General features: G+C 40.1%; 1 protein-coding gene across 1 annotated transcript in view; it reads left to right on the top strand.

Moving 5' to 3' along the window:
* Positions 1-18,109, top strand: part of GRID2 (glutamate ionotropic receptor delta type subunit 2) — a 1,630,498-nt gene extending 1,612,389 nt beyond the window's left edge. Inside the window, exons 15-16 of the mRNA XM_018049306.1 lie at positions 11,389-11,629; positions 14,320-18,109. Coding sequence (XP_017904795.1) covers positions 11,389-11,629; positions 14,320-14,742 — 664 coding nt within the window. The 3' untranslated portion in view covers positions 14,743-18,109. The remainder of the gene's footprint in view (positions 1-11,388; positions 11,630-14,319) is intronic.

Below are 19,606 nucleotides of genomic sequence, written 5' to 3'. Positions count from 1 at the left end.
AGTGAAGTGGAAACATGTTGGCTTCATGGAGTTATTTGCTGTGGGATTTCTAAAGCAGTCAGCAATTGGAACCATCAAGCCAAACCTGTCTTGGGTCTGTTTCTGAAACTACAAAGGCAGAGTTGAGTAGCTGCAATGGAGACCGTGTGGCCCTCAAAGTCTAAAGCGTTAACTATCGCGCCCCTAACACAAAAGTTTTGCTGGCCCCTGCTCTGCGTGCATACTCAATCGCGTCCGACTCTGCAACCCCATGGAGCCCACAAGGCTCCTCCATGGAGTTCTCCAGGCAACAATACTGGAGTAGGTTGCCATCTCCTACTGCAGGGGACCATCCCGACACAGACACTGAACCCGCATCTCTTGTGTCTCCTGCGCTGGCAGGTAGATTCTTCACCTCTGGGCCACCTGGGAAGCCCCAGCCCCTGCTCTGAAAGGGGATGTTTGTGAATTCATTTGAAATGCTGTATTTCCATCTGTGATTTTAGGCAATCTCAGTCGATTGAATAAGCAACCGGCATTTAATTCAACTAACTGGAAGAACTAGTTAATAAAGTTCAATAAACAAAAGAAATCCTTCCAATAGCCTCCTTTAGGCTATTGGTATTACTGAGCTATTAAATGTTATCAATAAATATTTGTTGTATCTAATACTTCTAACTGATCGTTTAGAGATTTAACTTTAAAAAAAAATCGACCAATGTCTGATTCACAGGAAGTTGAATTTGTTTTTACAACTCTGATCTTTAAATAGCAATAATAAACATGCCAGTTAGAGGGTCGCTCCACTTAATCGAATGCTAAATCTGAGTCTTTGATAAGTGTTTTGGCTTTAGTCCAAGTTTACCTATATTTTCCAAGACCGTAACTAAAGAAGCGATGGATGAATGAGAAACCTTTTGAGCTCCCATTTTTTGAAAAATCGTCTGCATGCTATTGTGAATCCTTTCTCAGTATCCATAGAGAGGAAAAATTTGTGAACACGCAGCAAATGATTTAAAGTGTGTGTGTGTGTGTGTGTGTGTGTGACTCTTTGGGAACCCACGGACTATGGACTCTAGCTCGCCAGGCTCCTCTGTCCACGGGATTTTCCAGGCAAGAAAAGAATACTGGAGGGGGTTGCCATTTCCTACTCCAGAGGATCTTCCTGACCCAGGGATCAAACTCACATCTCTTGCATCTCCTGCATTGGCAGATGGATTCTTTACACTAGCGCCATCTTTTCCAAGTCAAAACAGATGTACTTGCTGTGTCAAAAAAATACTTTTTTTTTTCAGTTATTCCCAAATTTCTTTCTCAGTTACAAATAACATTAACATTAATAAGAGACTCCTAAATGTATTTTTAATTTGGTTACATCAAACTCATAAGTATGTAACAAATAAATGTTTTGAGATGTTAAAAGATGTATTTTCATCCTCACCAATCCCTGTCTCCGAGTTGCCTCAGTGCTTCCAAATTGAGGAAATGGCGGGAGGTATCGACCATGATGTAGCTATCATAATGGCTTCTATCATTATGTAGCTAAAATTCCCTTTTACTATGGTGAAATGCCAAGAAAGTTTTAGTCCTGGGGAATAAGAAGGGTATCCAGGGAATCTGTACCTCTTCTGGCCAGGGGTTTCCAAGAGAGGGAAAGGGAAGGGAAAGGAAATGGGCAAGCGGAGAGACAGACATCTGGTGGATGAAAAGGCACAAGAGGAGAGGGCTCGACAGTTTCCTTCCCATTAGAGTTTTCTTATTTTTTGTTCAAAACATTCCTTTTTAAAAAATTTTTAATTGGAGTATGATTGCTTTACAATATTGTATCAGTTTCTGCTGTCAGTTTAGTTCAATCGCTCAGTCGCGTCCGACTCTGCAACCCCATGGAACGCCAGGCCTCCCTGTCCATCACCAACTCCCAGAGCTTGCTCAAACTCATGTCCGTTGAGTCGGTGATGCCATCCAACCATCTCATCCTCTATCATCCAACCTTCTCCTCCTGCCTTCAATCTTTCCCAGCATCAGTTCTTTTCCAATGAGTCAGTTCTTCGCATCAGGTGGCCAAAGTATTGGAGCGTCAACTTTAGCATCAGTCCTTCCAGTGAATATTCAGGATTGATTTCCTTAAGGATTGACTGGTTTGATCTTGCAGTCCAAGGGAGTCAGGAATCTTCTCCATCACCACAGTTCCAAAGCATCAATTCTTCGGCATTCAGCTTTCTTTATAGTCCAACTCTCACATCCATACATGATTACTGGAAAAACCATAGCTTTGACTATACAGACCTTTGCCGGCAAAGTAATGTCTCTGCTTTTTAATATGCTGTCTGGGTTTGTCATAGCTGTACAAACATAGCTAGTTTCTGCTGTACAACAACAAGAATCAACTATTAATACATATATCCCGTCCGTCTTGAGCATCCCTCCCTCCCTGTGTTTCTTAAGGGTGCTCTCTGGGCCCCTTGGGCTCTGCACCAACAGAGAAGACCTCAGATGTTTGAGATGCCACGGCCACACTGTCAGGAGAAAGCGGAAGTTCCACCTTCATTCCCAGGCCTCCCTTCCTCCCATGTGGGAGCAAAGTTGAGGAAGAGCACATAGACCACCCTTGGGACCCCCAATGATGACAAGGTGACACTAGAGTAGTGTCTAAAGGACTACAGAATAGTCAGGGGCTGGATGAAGAAAAGGGTAGAAGCTGAGAAAGGTTTTAGCATGTCAGAGGCTGGGTGAGTAGAGAGGAGGCTACAAACCTTAGAGAAGCTGAGAAAGACGTTAGCCAAGTTTAACAGACTCAACACGCTTCCCTGGTGGCTCAGTGGTAAAGAATCTGCCCACAATGTGGGAGACATGGGTTCAGTCCTGGGTTGGAAAGATCCCCTGGAGAAGGGAATGGCAACACTCCAGTATTCTTGCCTGGAGAATCCCATGGACAAAGGAGCCTGGTGGGCTGCAGTCCATCGGGGTCACAAAGAGTTGAACATGATTGAGCGTGCATGCACGTGTGCGCGCACGCACACACACACACACACACACACACACACACACACACACACACACACCAGACTTGCTGCCTTGGCTGACTTTAGCAGCAGTCACCGTGAGTCAGTATCTAACAGCTGGGCCCAGCTGCAAGGAATCTCAGAGGAGAGCTGCCAGGACAGGGACAGGGACCAGCAAGAGGCCAGCAGCCCCTCACACCAAATACCCACATAGGAGACATAATGTCATCCCCCATGAACCCTGATGCCATCTTGGAAAAGACCAAAGGAACCGAGAAGAATGGGGAAGATGGAGTAATTCATTCAAGTAAATTGAGCTGAAGCTAGAGACATGTTAAATTATTAGAGCAGATTAAATTTTAACTCCTAGAGCTAATTTTAGTTTGGTTCCCACTGCTCAGCAGGCCCATTCCTCCTTAGGAAAATCAATTACGTTCTAGAGAAAAGCTGTATTTTTTTGTACACCCAAATTGTAGCATGAATAAATTTGCAATCATGCTACAATTATATTGTGTGATTTGAAGGAACATATTGATGAAAATTTTCCTCGGAGTCTAACACATCTCTGAAACTAAAAGAGATGGGTCTTCTCCAAATAGTTGCATATTAGAAGCTGTATCAGAGAAGGCAATGGCACCCCACTCCAGTACTCTTGCCTGGAAAATCCGATGGGCAGAGGAGCCTGGTAGGCTGCAGTCCACGGGGTCGCGAAGAGTCAGACAGGACTGAGCGTTTCACTTTCACTTTCACTTTTCACTTTCATGCTTTGGAGAAGGAAATGGCAACCCACTCCGGTGTTCTTGCCTGGAGAATCCCAGGGACCGGGAGCCTGGTGGGCTGCCGTCTATGGGGTCGCACAGAGTTGGACACGACTGAAGCGACTTAGCAGCAGCAGCAGCAGCAGAGGCTGTGTAGGGTAACAAAGGGGAAAGTACTAGGGGACAGACCTGAGTTCTGGCCCCAACTGAACTATTTACTCTGTGTCAGTCAGTAAGAAAATCATTTAATCTCTACAACAGTGCTTCCCAACAGATGTGTCTTAGATGATGCACGGAATATTGCTAAAATATCGATCCCTTCAGCCCTCAGGACAGCCAAGGCATGGCCTGCAGTGGCTGGAACCCTGGCATTTTTACCTCTGGCTGCAAAGAGCCTCTGATGACCATAATATGTAAATTATTTTGTGTGTGTTGAATGTGATGATTTGGGAGTATGGCTGTTCTCTCTGGTTCAGTTTCCTCATCCATAGACTGAGTGGAGGGACGCAGAGACAATAAATGATGTCTTCAGTCTTTGGGGAGCTTCTCTGGTGTCTCAGATGGTAAAGAATCTGCCCACAGTACAGAAGACCCAGGTTCGACCCCTGGATTGGGGAGATACCCTAGGGAAGGGCATGGCAACCTACTCCAGTGTTCTTGCCTGGAGAATTCCATGGACAGAGGAGCCTGGTGGGCTACAGTCCATGGGGGATCAAAGAGTCAGACATGACTGAGCAACTAACACATTCACTTTCAGTCTTTTTAGTTTAGTAGTTTATACTTCTGTGAACACGAGACGGAAATTCCAACTGCAAAAGAATCACAGAAATTCCTGTGTACATAGTCTAAAAAAAAAGAAATCCTGCCTTTATTCTTTTTAATTTCTGATTACCCCTAAATTCTTTCCCAGCAGAAGCAACTAAAAAGTCAGCTGTCCTCTAACCAGTATCTTTTTTAAAGCTCAGCAGGAACCTAACAAAATTAGAAAGGACACTATAGACTACTATAGTTGTCAAACTTAAAATTGAAGTTACCTATGCAGGATTAGAAATTTGCATCTGTCTCTCAGCAACCTGTTCTTTCACAAATATATTAATCTGAAAATCAATTTCTAGAGTAGTGATGAAGGATGTTAAGTGGTCAATAATTAATGCAATTCTCACACACAAATGAGGTTGTTATCTTCAAAGTAAGTAAAAAGCTTTTCAAGATAAATGCCTCAAACCTGTGGAGTATTTTTATTTGAATATGAAAGAAGGCTGTTTTGCCTTCTCCCTGAAATTTGCACACATATCAATAATGCAAGCAGGATTGATCTATTAGCCGTTTTCAGATTCAAGTGAAGTTTTATGGACTTCTGAGATTTTTCTGTTCAATGAGATTACAAATGCTTTCATACTTTTGGACAAAAGAAGGAAATGCAATATTCTTGTCTGTGGATCATGAATCATGCACTGATCATCTGGGAATATAATTCGCCATTAAGAAGATGTACCAGAACAGGTTCAGAGAAAGAATGGTTGTCACATATGCTGGCAATAATAATTCTAGCTTTTGAGGTTTGGTAGCCTACTAAGTGCCAAGCAATGAACAAGATGCTTTTGTTTATGGTCTCATTAATTCTCGACATAACTCTCCAAAGTCAGCATATCATCACTCTGCAGTAAAATGGCAGGAATTTTCCTGACTACACTCCAAGAAGAGGTTTTAGGTATCCAATCATCACAGTCTAAGATCTAACTTTGTTTTCATTAATTTAAGTGTTTACAGCACCAAAAAGTTTATACTTTCACGTTTCAAACCCACAGGTTGACTGTGAGTAGTTCTTTGCTCTCTATGAGCAAAGACTGCCATCTTGTGGAAATTTCACATATAACAAGAACAGTCATTCCATGGGACTAAACTTTTTGCACTAGAGGTTTGCAACTAGATTTTTGTGTTATTACATACACACACGAAACATCAGTGTTACTTATAAATAAATGGCCAATCTCTCCTTTAAGTGTGATTTTTAAGTCTCTTTTAAACATGCCAGACCTTTTGAAGCTTTGAAAAACAGAATCTTATTAATTGTAAGGACTCACCCCATCATTCTTTAAGGCAGTGCATTAGATTTTGCTAAACTGTCTTTACCTAATCCTTAAATAGTTTTCAGATGCTTATATCTTTCCTTTTCTCCTTTGCTTTTCGCCTCTCTTTTCACAGCTATTTGTAAGGCCTCCCCAGACAGCCATTTTGCTTTTTTGCATTTCTTTTCCATGGAGATGGTCTTGATCTCCTGTCTCTTGTACAATGCCACGAACCTCATTCCATAGTTCATCAGGCACTCTATCTATCAGATCTAGGCCCTTAAATCTATTTCTCACTTCCACTGCATAATCATAAGGGATTTGATTTAGGTCCTACCTGAATGGTCTAGCGGTTTTCCCTACTTTCTTCAATTTAAGTCTGATTTTGGTAATAAGGAGTTCATGATCTGAACCAGAGATCCAACCAGTCCATTCTGAAGATCAACCCTGGGATTTCTTTGGAAGGAATGATGTTAAAGCTGAAGCTCCAGTACTTTGGCCACCTCATGCGAAGAGTTGACTCATTGGAAAAGACTCTGATGCTGGGAGGGATTGGGGGCAGGAGGAGAAGGGGACGACAGAGGATGAGATGGCTGGATGGCATCACTGACTGGATGGACGTGAGTCTGAGTGAACTCCGGGAGATGGTGATGGACAGGGAGGCCTGGCGTGCTGAGATTCATGGGGTCGCAAAGAGTCGGACACGACTGAGCGACTGAACTGAACTGAACTAAATAGTTTTAGTTATATAATAGAAAGGAAAGTGTAGTATAACTGTTCTGAGGGAATTTCCAAGATCATTGGATTGTGTAGGAAAAATGTATAGCAGCACTCTGGACTTAGAGAACACTTCTGTTTCCTCAGAGCCCTGTAGTCCAGGTCAGTCTGTGTTCCTGGAATTTACTGTGGGCTGGTCAGAGCCTGACTGAGGAATTCTATGGCCCAGTTTGTCTGTACATCCCCAAAGACAGGGTCTTCTGCAATGCCTCGGTTACCTGTGCTTTATGAGAACAACCAATACGGATATCTTTGCGATGTGATGGTACTTGAAGGTGCATAGAGAAGTCTCTTTTCTTTTTTCTCTAACTAGAGTGTGTGTGGAAGGTTAACTTTTTTTTTTCTTTTTTTTTTTTTGACCGGCCTGGGTCTTCACTGCTTTGTGCAGGCTTTCTAGTTGCAGCATATGGGCTCTAAGGCACGTGGGCTTCAGGAGTTACAGCTCACAGGCCCAAGAGTACTCGGGCTTCAGTACAGCGCTTGGGCTCTGGATCATTGGCTAAGTAGTTGTGGCTCACATGCTTAGCTGATCTGCAGGATGTATAATCTTCCCAGACCAGGGATCGAACCCATGTTCCCTGTATGGGCAGGCAGATTCATATCAACTGCACCACCAGAGAAGTCCCAGAAGTCTGTTTTTTTCCCCCTCAATAACTCCTACTACCAGTTTGCTGAAACTAAAAAACTCCTACCACCAGCTTGCTAAACCTGAAAAATTCTACAGTTTTAAACACATTCTTTAGACTTGGTAGAGGCCCTTTACTCTTATGGGAATCAAAATGGGTGATATAGAATATGTATATCTCAATGATTATTTTTAAAACCGAGTTATTTTCCAGGTGTTGAAATAATAAGGACACATCATAAGTGGTACAAGATACCACTAAGAAGAAAGAGTAAGCAATAGTCCTTTCCTGAATGGATATGTGAACGAATGAAAGAATAAATTAGCATGAATTGAGCACTGAAATGATTTCAGTGTTGCCCAGGGCATGCCAGCTGAATGTACAGTTGTGGTTTAATGTAAAGTTGGTACCCAACGCAATGCCTGAAGTGAAATCACTATTTAGATATTTATTGAATAAATAGATGAATCAGTGGAAATGGGATAAATTAGAAAGTAGGATTAATGATAAGAAATGATATGTAGACTCTGGAGGTAGGGTTCATTTACCAAAAACTCTGTTGAGCATATTCAGTCCATAAATACATGCTTGCTCCAAGAGGGTAAGGGAAGGAGGCTCAAGAAAGTAGGTAGATATTGTATAATTATGGCTGATTTACATTGTTATGTGGCAGAAGCTAACATAATATGTAAAGCTATTGTCCTCCAATTAAAAATATATTTTTAAAAATAAAATTTTAAAAAATTTAAATTAAATTAAAAATAAGTAAATATATGCCTGCTCCATGTTGGGAAGTATGGAAGATGGTGAGTACATATTCTTGGAGGGGAACAGACATTAATCAAGTAACCACAAATAATTACAAATGATGATAAGTGCTGTCTGTGAAGGAAAACTCTTCCACTTCCACAGACACTGACCAATATCGTGTGGCAGGAGTAGAAAGACAGGGAAATTTGGGAGCTCATTTTGTACTCAGATATGTTCTCATTAAGAAGATGCTGTTGTGGTTTCTTTTCCTTTTTACAGGTACCTATAAATCCACATTTAAGAAGAAGTTATTTCTTTTATGGATGACTGTTTTTTCTTTCAATATATTCAGTAATGCCCTGACTACCTAGTGTCTTTAGGTAGGCAAATACCTACAGTGTCAGTTTACTAATGGTATCTGAATGATATTCATAGATAAGCCAAGCAAGCAACTTTGAGGATGTGGGAGATGGTGCCTCACAGGCCCACAGAGAGTTGCTCCTATGACTCAAGCAACTATTTCTCAAGTGTATTCCTCAAAATTTTAGCTCTAAAGAAAATAAGAAAAGGGGGATGAAAGTCTTATAAATTTAGGAAATGCTGAAGTAAACAAAAATCATACACGTTTTCTTTTCTACAGGTCTTCTCAAAGCCTTTAATAGGCTGCCTTATTTTGATAAATTTCCAGGAGAGTTGCTCAGAGTTGATGGCCACAAGATCCTTTTTTTTTTTCCCCCGCAGAAACCCTCTAGGCACTAGGGTCCCTTGGAACACACTTTTGGAAATTCTGGAAAAGCAAATGACCTTATCTGGGATGGAGGCTGGAATAAGGATGAAATAGAATCCATTAACACTCATAATCATTTTAGTAAATTCACATTTACTGCCCTTTTTGTGCAACACTCTAAAGCAACAGAACTTTAGGCCCATCAATTTCATAAGGAAGCTGTCCAAGTTGTGAGGGAGGCTCCAATGCAATGTTGATCCCAGAGTGTCAGCAGGGGGCACCAGGGGTGAGGCTGTGGGCAAACCCAAAGGTAGATGACAGAGATGTAAGTCAGAGAAAGACAAATATCATATGATATCACTTATTTGCGGAATCTTTAAAAAATGGTACAAATGAACTTATTTACAAAATAAAGACTCACACACATAGAGAATGAACTTTTGGTTATGGGACAGGAGGGGAGAGGTGGATAGTTTGGGAGTTTGGGACTGACATGTACACACTGCTATATTTAAAATAATTAACCAACAAGAACCTATGGTATAGCATAGGAAATGCTGCTCAATATTCTGTAATAATCCAAATGAAAAAAGAATTTGAAAAAGAATAAATACATGTATATGTATACCTGAATCACTTTGCTGTATACCTGAAACTATAACACAACATTCTTTTGGAGTAACTATACTCCAAAAGAAAATGAAAATTAAGAAATAAAGCCTTGACTCTCCATCGTAGCCCTTAGGGCTGGTATTACTCTTGTTTGCTGGTGCTACTGCTGCTAAGTCGTTTCAGTCATGTCCGACTCTGTGCGACCCCAGAGACAGTAGCCCACCAGGCTCCCCCATCCCTGGAATTCTCCAGGCAAGAACACTGGAGTGGGTTGCCATTTCCTTCTCCAAAGCATGAAAGTGAAAAGTGAAAGTAAAGTCGCTCAGTCGTGTCTGACTCCTAGCGACCTCATGGACTGCAGCCCACCAGGCTCCTCCGTCCATGGGATTTTCCAGGCAAGAGTACTGGAGTGGGTTGCCATTGCCTCTTGTTTAGCTCTGGTTAAATGTCAATTATCATTAAGCTCATGCTTATAGACATGTGGGTGACATGAACAGATAAAAAAGGTGAATACATCACCGAAAGTGAGTTATTTCTTCCTTCCAGATTGCCTTAGTACTTCTCTCTAAACTTTTAAGCAGCCTGTCCTCAGATAATACAAGAGCTGGGACAAGAGTACAATATGGGTCCACATATCCTAAGTCTGGGCTTCCCTGTGACTCAGACAGTAAGAATCTGCCTGCAATACAGAAGACCTGGGTCCGATCCATGGATTGGGAAGATCCCCTAGAGGAGAGCATGGCAATGCACTCCGGTATTCTTGCCTGGAGAATCCTAACTATAAGAATCAGGTTAAATTCTGCTAGATAAAATATGTCCTGCCCTCTTATCTTGATAAATATACCTTCATGACCCCTAGGATGTCGGGTTTGGGTTTCTAATTTATGACCAGCTAAGAGTTCCATGCTTATTCAGTGGCACAAGGAGTTGACCTCTGGTTCCCCTTTCACCCACACAGTGAGGGGTTCCCCACACAGAGGTGTGTGTGCCTGAGCTTGCACGTTGAACTCTGTGGGCAGCCCCCAAATACCACTGCGGAGACCTGTATGTACCCCTCGCTTTGAGACCTGCTCTCATAATCAGACATGGAAATAGGCCTTTATGGGCCCTGGCAGGGCTCTCTGAGCTGCCTGGGCAGGAAATGTCAGGGAACTGTGCAGATGGTACCCACTCTGGAACGCTCATGACCTTGGCCCTGACTGTTCTCACCCTGTGAGAAGGGGCACAGCTGGAGGAGGGCCAGAACTAGGCAAGTCTGAGGTAGAGCCCAAAGAGTATTTGGAATTGAGAATAAAATCTCTATGAAAAGTATACATTTTAAAAGCTGCAGTCTTTGCAGCTACCCCCACCCCCACCCCAGACTCTGGAAGTGAGTAAAAGAAGAAAAAGGGTATTTCTTCTTTGAATTTAACTATTTCTGAAAGCCTCTGGTCAACTTTTCTTCTTGTTCTCCAAGGTAAGATTATTTCGCCTTTGGCATTGAAAGGAAACTAGATCAGTTGTGTGAAAAACCCCAAATGATGTATTTTACCAACTTCAGACTTGTCCCAAGGCTTTCTCTCACACTGTGTTAAATAATAGAAGTCTGTTTAATTGAATCCCTTTGTCTGCAGCATATGCTGGGTGACATTATGCCAGCATCTTGCTCTAAGCAGCAAAACGTTCTTCGTAAAAGCATTAAGATTCAGAGCATCTTTCTGGATATAGGGTAGGAACACAGAACTGCAGCAGCTTGAAACCACATAAAAACAGTGCCTCTGAAATGTAATTGCAAAAACACATCACAACAAACCAGCGTGGGGTGTAGGTAATATTTAGGATTCAAAAATGAAATTTTTTTACAAAAAGAGGGGAGAGGGAAGACTATAAGAATGGAGGGAGGAAAGCATTTGTGGTACAAATCTCATCTAAAGAACTTAACTTTATAATGTTTTGCATGTCCTAACTTTCCACCCGTAGGCTAATCTATATGTTTATTTCCCCTTGACAGCCACCATCCTTTAGAGATGGGGTTATTGATGGATATATTGTGGACTGAGGCAGTTAACCAGGTCTGCAGTAACACATGATTGTGTGTTTCACCCCAAGGATCCTGGAGCTTCAGCAGAATGGTGACATGGACATTCTGAAGCACAAGTGGTGGCCCAAGAATGGGCAGTGTGACCTGTACTCCTCAGTGGACACAAAGCAGAAAGGAGGCGCCCTGGACATAAAGAGCTTTGCAGGGGTTTTTTGTATCCTGGCTGCTGGCATTGTCCTCTCCTGCTTTATAGCCATGCTGGAGACGTGGTGGAACAAGAGGAAAGGCTCCCGGGTTCCATCGAAAGAGGTACTTGATTGAAAGCTTCGGCACTATGTTGAGCAAACACGCGGGCTGTGTTTCCAGGGAGGGTCATCACAGGGAAGGGGATGGTGGTTGGGGGTGGGATTTGTTTCTTCTTTCCTTGAAGAATGAAAATAAACTTATGAAATGTAAAAATTGGTAAGATCAATACCAATTTGCATTTTTAAGACATCCCAGATCCATGAAGAGGAAACGATAGCATTTGAAAGACTGACAGTTTCATGAGCCATAATGGGCCTTGAAATTCTCCCGAATCTTAGGATAGACTAGGTCTATGATTTTCCTAAAGGCTGTGATTCCCTTGACCATTTAACAAAGACACGTATTATTTTATTTCAAGTAGCTGTTTAACTTATGGGTAAATTACTAGTGCCTCTGAGATTCGGCCTAAGAAATGCAGTGTTACAGTAAAACAGCCAGTTTCTCTTCGCTGCCAGGGGCTGCATCCCTCTGTCTGCATGTAGACCTAGAGAAGCGATCATATGTTTTCAGCCCTTTGATGACTCTAAGCTTAACAAATCCATACCGTGGAATCATCTAGAATTCCATCTTTCATCTTTCCTCCTGGATCAGCTTTACTCCAGGGCCATATTAAAATTTTTCCAGAGATTTGAAAGAATAATTTCAGAGTTACATATATCTTTTAAAGTGCCCTGTGCTTTATTTTCATTAAAAAAAAAAAGTGGGATTTATAAATTTTCAGAGACTATCTGAAGTTAAACTACTTGATTTATTTATCTTACTTCCACTGGATCAAAAGGTGAAAAAAATTCTTAATAATGAACTCATATTCACTAAAGCTTCACAAATTGAAACGACCTGAATTTGCTGAATAATTTGATTTGCTGGATAGTTTCAAAGAAAGACAGTTTTAAACTTTCTGTAACTAGACCTTGGCTAACTTATGCCTAAGTAAATCCTAAGAGGATCTGCTTTAAGGTGCAAATAAAAAAGACTTCTCATTTGCATGTGAATTTTTGCATGTCAATATATTCTTTCAAACAGATTGTTTCCTAAAATTTTCTAAGGATTGCTTCCTACCACCTTATACGAAAAATTGATCAGCACCATTTACAAGGAAAAGCTTGGCTCGGCAAAGATAAATTTTAGCTTCCTACCTGTCTGAGTGATCATACATTCTAAATTAGTGGGGTATAAACTAAAAATTAATCAGATTTTTCTGTAGTGTTTTCTTTGTGGAATAAACTTCTGGTATCTCTGCTGACACTGATTCAACGCCAAAGACCACATTAATGCAACATTATAGCCGAGACATCATAGTCTCAAAAATCTGAAAATTAAGGACTCCCCAAGCTCCTTATATTTTGAATTACTATACATGATATTAAATTTTTGCATTATTGTATCTGTTGATGGATGACTACATTATAGTTGCTGTGGGAACCATAAAATTCTGTCTCTCAACACTCTAAAGTCTCAGTGATAATATTGCATTAATGGATATTTTTATCGGATTTTGAAATGAGAAAGGAGAAGGAAAAACAGTGATGCACATCAAAATATTTTTCACTGAGGAGCACTTTAATTGCACAATGAAAAAAATACATCCTCCATTCTAATTCATAGCAGCTAATCCAGATCATATGAACAAATATTTTCTTTTATGATTGATAGATATTTTAAATTTTAATTTATTGGGTATAATTAAATCCTCATAAATTTAGTTTATTGAATTTGGCTATAAAGAAGACTGATAAAAAGGACAATTTTCTTTCCTGCCAGTTTTATTTTTCAAATATTGGGCTTTAATGCTCACTTTTAGTGAAAGTCCTAAGGAATTTATGAATTAATTTCAACTCCAGGAATATGAGATTTTACTTCCTTTTTCTTCATTAAGCACCTTCTTACTAAGATTCCATTAGCGTAGCTCAAAATGTCTTTGATTTAGAGGCCATTTAGTATTAAGCTGGCCCTAAACTGAAGCTGTCACTCACTTGTCATGACTTAAAGGGGTCTCTAAAGCTTCTTTTGCTGACCTCACAATATTGAATCATTTAGGCTCTAGGTACCTTGAGTGTATGAAATCCCTCAATCAGAAACTGATTCTCTTGTGTTGAATGTTGCTCTCTCTAAACAATCTAGCTGAATCTAGCACATGTTTCTAGCTGAAAGAGAAATAACCCTTTAACAGTCACTAACACTTTAGTGTAAACTAGCATATCAACTTAGTATTACTTATCTCCAAGAATGGAAAGTTAAGGTTAGGAGTGAATAGAGGAAAGAAACAAAACCCAACTTGGAATGAGACATCCTGAAGAAGGAGGAAGCATGCAAATAGAAGAGGTGGGGGTGGGGGAATGTGTAGCCAAAACCATACATTCTATTTGTATAATTTTGCCTGGGTCTGTCCCTGCTCTTGTAGAAGGCAATCACCCATCTACTACTCCCATATTTTGTAGTTGCATGTGGCATTTGCTCATTTAAGAACTTTCATTGCAAGAAAAAGATAGATAACCTTATCTTAGAATCATATGGGTACCCCCATAACCTAGCACAGTGCCTGGCTCATATTAGGTGCTCAATAAATATTTGTTAACTGAATAAACCCCAAAGTTCAGTTCATTACCTATCATGTTTGCTGAACTACTTTTTATTTTTTTAACCATGGAAGCTAGTACTGATGAGAACCTTATCTTCTTTTTCTTCATCTCCAGGATGACAAGGAAATTGACCTGGAGCACCTCCATAGACGTGTAAATAGCTTGTGCACAGATGACGACAGCCCCCATAAACAGTTTTCCACCTCGTCAATTGACTTGACCCCTCTGGACATTGACACTTTGCCAACACGACAAGCACTGGAGCAAATCAGTGATTTCAGGAACACTCATATTACCACAACAACCTTTATCCCAGAGCAGATCCAGACTCTTAGCCGCACACTGTCAGCTAAAGCTGCCTCTGGTTTCGCTTTTGGCAACGTGCCTGAGCACCGAACTGGCCCTTTTAGGCACAGGGCACCTAACGGGGGCTTTTTCAGGAGTCCTATCAAAACAATGTCATCTATTCCCTATCAACCAACTCCTACCCTGGGGCTCAATCTGGGTAACGATCCAGACCGAGGCACTTCCATATGAGAATCCAACAGAGTCTCTCCACTGTTTCTCTTTAGGACTCCCTTTGCGAGGAGCAACTGTAAGCTTGTGGGACTAACATGGATGTAACTTTTTTTTTAATCAGGATTATTAGTAACAATTCTAGTTCTTTCTCTCTACCTTCTCCCTCTTCTCTCTCCTCTACTTCTTTCTCTCTCTTCTTCCCCTCTCTTTCCAGACATCTCCTTCCACTTTGTTTCATTACTCAATTTGTTCCCCCAGAAGGTAGTATGCTAGGATCCTATTAGACTGCTTTTCATATACTGTACTTCAAGAATAGGGAACATGCACTGAGTATACTAGGAGTATATGCAGGATTAATTTTACACAAAGGCCTCTTCTGTAACGTTTCTCTATTTTTAAAACTATAATTGCAATAACTTCAGTCTTTTTACATTCTTCTGCTGCATCCATAAAATGCTCCACTGCTGTCGAGTGTCCTTTGACTATGGACCAAAGGCAACCCCTGCAGTGTTTATAGAATAATTTAAAGACCATTCAGGCCACATAATATGAGAATGCAATTTTGTAGGATTACAAAAAAGCCATTAATATGCCAGTCAAGACTACAGTTAAAACTACTCTTGCACTGCAGCAGTGCATATGACCTTTATGTGATTGTACAGTATTAAAAAGGTTTTTTTTTTGCTTATGTACAGTAAACTTTATCATATGGCAGCAGCCTCTATTGTGTTAAATAAATTAGTATCTCATATATACATATATATGCACCTATATAATGTGTATATATATTCAAAGGCGGCCATTGCTATTGCAATTCATTTAATAAAGCTTTAGTTTAAAAAAAAAAAGTATTGTATACAGGAATTATGTATAGTGCAGGGGGTCTTTTCAGTTAGAAAAGGCAGGTTGCTTTAATGTTATTCTGACTCGCATTGTTTGCCAACAGAGAATATTTTATACTTTTGTTATTAAAACATCCAGGGCGATTTAATATTTGTTCCTAGATGTAACTCATTCGAATAGATTTCTGCATTTGTTATTCAGCAATGTATAAAGCTAACCTTGATAATTTTACTTTTAATTAATTATCCAAATGGAAAATGTTGTTAGCTGAACCACATTCACCACAGCACAGAGAGCTCTATCCGAGTTTAGATGTAGATCATTGGAGGTTAATAAATTCTCTTCCAGAGCAGTGAGCCAATCAATACAACTGTAGTTGGGGAGAGATGGGAGCCCTTAAGAAATATTGATGTGGCCTTAATTACTGTCATACATTATCCTAAAGAAGAAAATATAACAACCCTACTGGGCTCTCAACTTCACCCCCTTTTTAATTCAGTTCTATTTGGAGGAGTTATGTATTTTTTACATTAGTGCCAAGTGTATAGAAGGATGACAACAAAAAACAGTGCCTCTTTGTGCACAATCCTTTTAAAGTAGCATTCTTACCTTTTAGAAATGTAGAAAGAATTTCGTTTGTAATCCTTCAATTAAAATGTGGTAAGTAGGAAGCAAGAACTTATCCTGTGTTTTTACGCAGCCATAGACTTATTTTATTCTAATTCATTCCGTGGCTAGGATTGATATAGGAATCAACCTATGTGATTTGCTTTAGGAGAAATTAAAAGATATATTCTTAAGGTATATTATATTTTGATGCTAATTCTGTTCTGGGGAGCATCTTGTCCTGTCACTGTTTTTGTACTAAATTGTCAAATATTGTCTACTGTGTAAGGCAGAAAATTTTCTTACCATGCGAAACCATTTTGTTTCCAGGGTAACAAGTATCTCCGTGCATGCACAACTTGTTTTCCCTTGTAACATCCATGAGCTCATTCACGACTCTGATTTTAAAACAAAAAATCTTTACAACAAGCTATATAGGGACATACCAGATGTTGCAGTGATTTTAGCTATCAACAAACTGTTAACCATGTACAATATTTAAAATAGGCCTATTTTGATGTATTGCCTATTATACGAATACACAAACCACTTTTTGAAGGCCTCAGTTATGAGTGACAGAGCTTTCTGTGTATAATTTGTCTAAATAATTTGTCTAATAAAAATGTTTTCTAAACTTGCTCTCCTACCATTGAAGTCTTAACTATACAATTTGAAAATGCTTACCCTCTCACAGATAGAACTGAATTTTTCTAAAAATTTACCTTGAATTAAAGCATAACACACATTAAGTTTTGCTAGCAGAACGATACTATAATGAGTGGCTCTCTAAAAACAGTACCAACTGATGTTCTAAACCAATGCAAGACCGCCTTTCTGCTATTAGAGACTATTTGAATCAATGATATACTTGTTTTCCTTTGTGAACATCTCTATGAGCACCTTTTTGGGAAAGATTTATCCTGTTTCATGTAAACAATGCAGCCATTATAATAATAGTAGGATGAGGGTTTGTTACTTTTAAAAAAAGTTAAAGGTAATTATTAAACTTAGAATTTGTGTATTAATATTTGCTTTGCTGTTGGGGAAATATTCATTATGCTGAATCTATTAATTTGGAAATTGACTCCCACATTATTTCTAATAGAGTGTTATTTTCTGCATTTGAACTACAATATTTAATTCTTCTAGCATTTAATTCACTCAATGGAGATATATCTGAAAACATATTCAATTTAGCTTAAAATCTCTACTTTTCTAGGATTTTTAAGTGTTGAAACTAGAAGGAACTGTAGCGATCTAGACTATCTCCCTTATTTTACAGATAAGAAAACATGCGATGCTGGGAAGCTGTGACTCGCCCCAATGTTTGACAATCTGAGTTTTTTTAAACTCTGCCATGCCTCAGTCACACTCACGCAGACCCTAATCAGTGGTGCATTTGAGGGGTGGCTCAGGCACAATGACTCCACCCACTCCTCTCTCGCCAAGCTTAGGCTGCAGATCTCTAGAACCTTCCTTCCTCTTCGGGGACCACTTAGAGCATCTGATTCACCTTCCCATTTTACAGATGCGAAAGTGAGCACCTCAAGCTGCATCAGGTCACAGCTAGCGGCGGAACTTGGGGCATCTTGCTTCTGCCCTGTGCTACTTCCATTAGTCCAGTGCTCACCCTGATCCTCACCACTTCCAACTTGCTATTTCAAAACAAGACAAACACCCTACATACACGTACTTTTATTCCACTCAGAGGTCGAATTTATTCCACTGGTGAATCATTAAGAGAATTGGTTGTCCCTTTCAACCCCATCAGAAGTTATGCACAGGGTTTTGGTTTAATTCTACATTAAAAATTGTGAGACCTTCTTTCTTTCTCATACATAACGAACTACAGGCAATTTGTCATTTTCTCAATTATGTTATTTTTCATCTCTTTTAGTATGGTTGGTTGTCAATTGAATAAATACTTTAAAAAATAGACTTTGCTGGACGGTACTTTGCTTCATCAATTAGAAAGAAAGATGAGAAAAATCAATTTATCCTACATAATGCCTTTAAAGCCACAAAATTGGATAACAAATTATAAGTATTCTATAATCAGAATTTGGGGATGGTGAAACACATTTTGAATTATGAGAATAGTAAATAAATCAGAGCTAATAACTTTTGTGCTAGTAAACATAGGTTTTATTCTTAAATATACATCTCATGATAATTGATAAAACACAATGGGCTCTTTAGAAATGGGCTTCCCTCTAGAGTATTTTTATTTCTAAAAATGAATCCTTTATCCAGTCCTTGTGATCAGATATTAATAAATGACTAGTAATTATGACATTTTACAAAAATCATTTCAATTAAAAAAAACCCATTGATTTATTTGGCTGCACCAGGTCTTAGTTGCAGCATGTGGGGATCTAGTTCCCTGACCAGGGATCGAACCTGGGCCCCCTGCATTGGAAGTACAGTCTTAGCCACTGGACCACCAGGGAAGTCCCTCAGCAAATTTTAATAAACACCATCTCATGAGGTAACATCTGTGAGCTCTCTTGGATGGAAATGACTTACCTGACATTGAAAAATTAGGAGATAAAGCTTCTTAGATTTGATAGATTTAATTCAATTCTATTAGTGTTGACTGAAAACCTGCTACATAAAGCCACAGTGCTAAGCAGTTACACATCACGTAGATGAGGACATTTTCACGAATGGGTCTGGATGTGTTCGTGGGCACCGGCCTTTCCTTGTCCCTGTTCAACATGCAGGATATGGAGGCCACCTTACAGACTTTCTAGAGTGGCAGAATTAGTCATCCCAATCCAGTATCTCCTCAAGGGCCTGGACAGTCCAGCTGACTGGGCCAGTCCATCCTGGAAGTTCTCATGTGCTGACTGAGTCTGCCATCTTAGATTCAGATTCCTTCCACAAGGAAGACTTGGAAATCTCCCAAAATGCCAGACCATGAGGCCAAATTTTCAAAAACATGAAAATCACCCTGAGACACGGGGAAACTGCTGTCTAACCCGTGCTCCTGGTCCATAGTACTCAAAGACTGATTCCTTCCCTCAGGCGTCCGCATCATAGTGGCACAGACCAGGGCGCTCATTTTCCGTCCCTGCAGATAATCCCTCGGGATGATTAGAGCACTGTAGACTTTCCAACAGCTTGCTTCAAAGGGACCAAACACAAGAAATCTTATTCAGGCTACTCTTCAACTTTCATAAATTTTTATTTGAATTGCAAATAAGGCTCCTAGTTACTGTTCCTGTCACCTAAGACACGGGATACACCGTGACCTAAGATCCGGATGAAAGTAAAGTGTTTTACAGGCTGCCCACCACGAGCACAGCCTCCAACCCGCACACACCCCCAGGAGAACAGAAAAGACGTGGTTTTGCTGCATTTTGCAGAGCTGCACAGAGGCACAGAGCGACTGCACCACCTAACGATTCAGCCTACCGTGGGAACAGAAACA

The sequence above is a fragment of the Capra hircus genome, chromosome 6, assembly GCF_001704415.2.
Source record: "Capra hircus breed San Clemente chromosome 6, ASM170441v1, whole genome shotgun sequence".
Classification (NCBI taxonomy): Eukaryota; Metazoa; Chordata; class Mammalia; order Artiodactyla; family Bovidae; genus Capra; species Capra hircus.
Note: the sequence above shows the minus strand (reverse complement) of the source record. Positions and strands in the feature narration are given on the sequence as shown.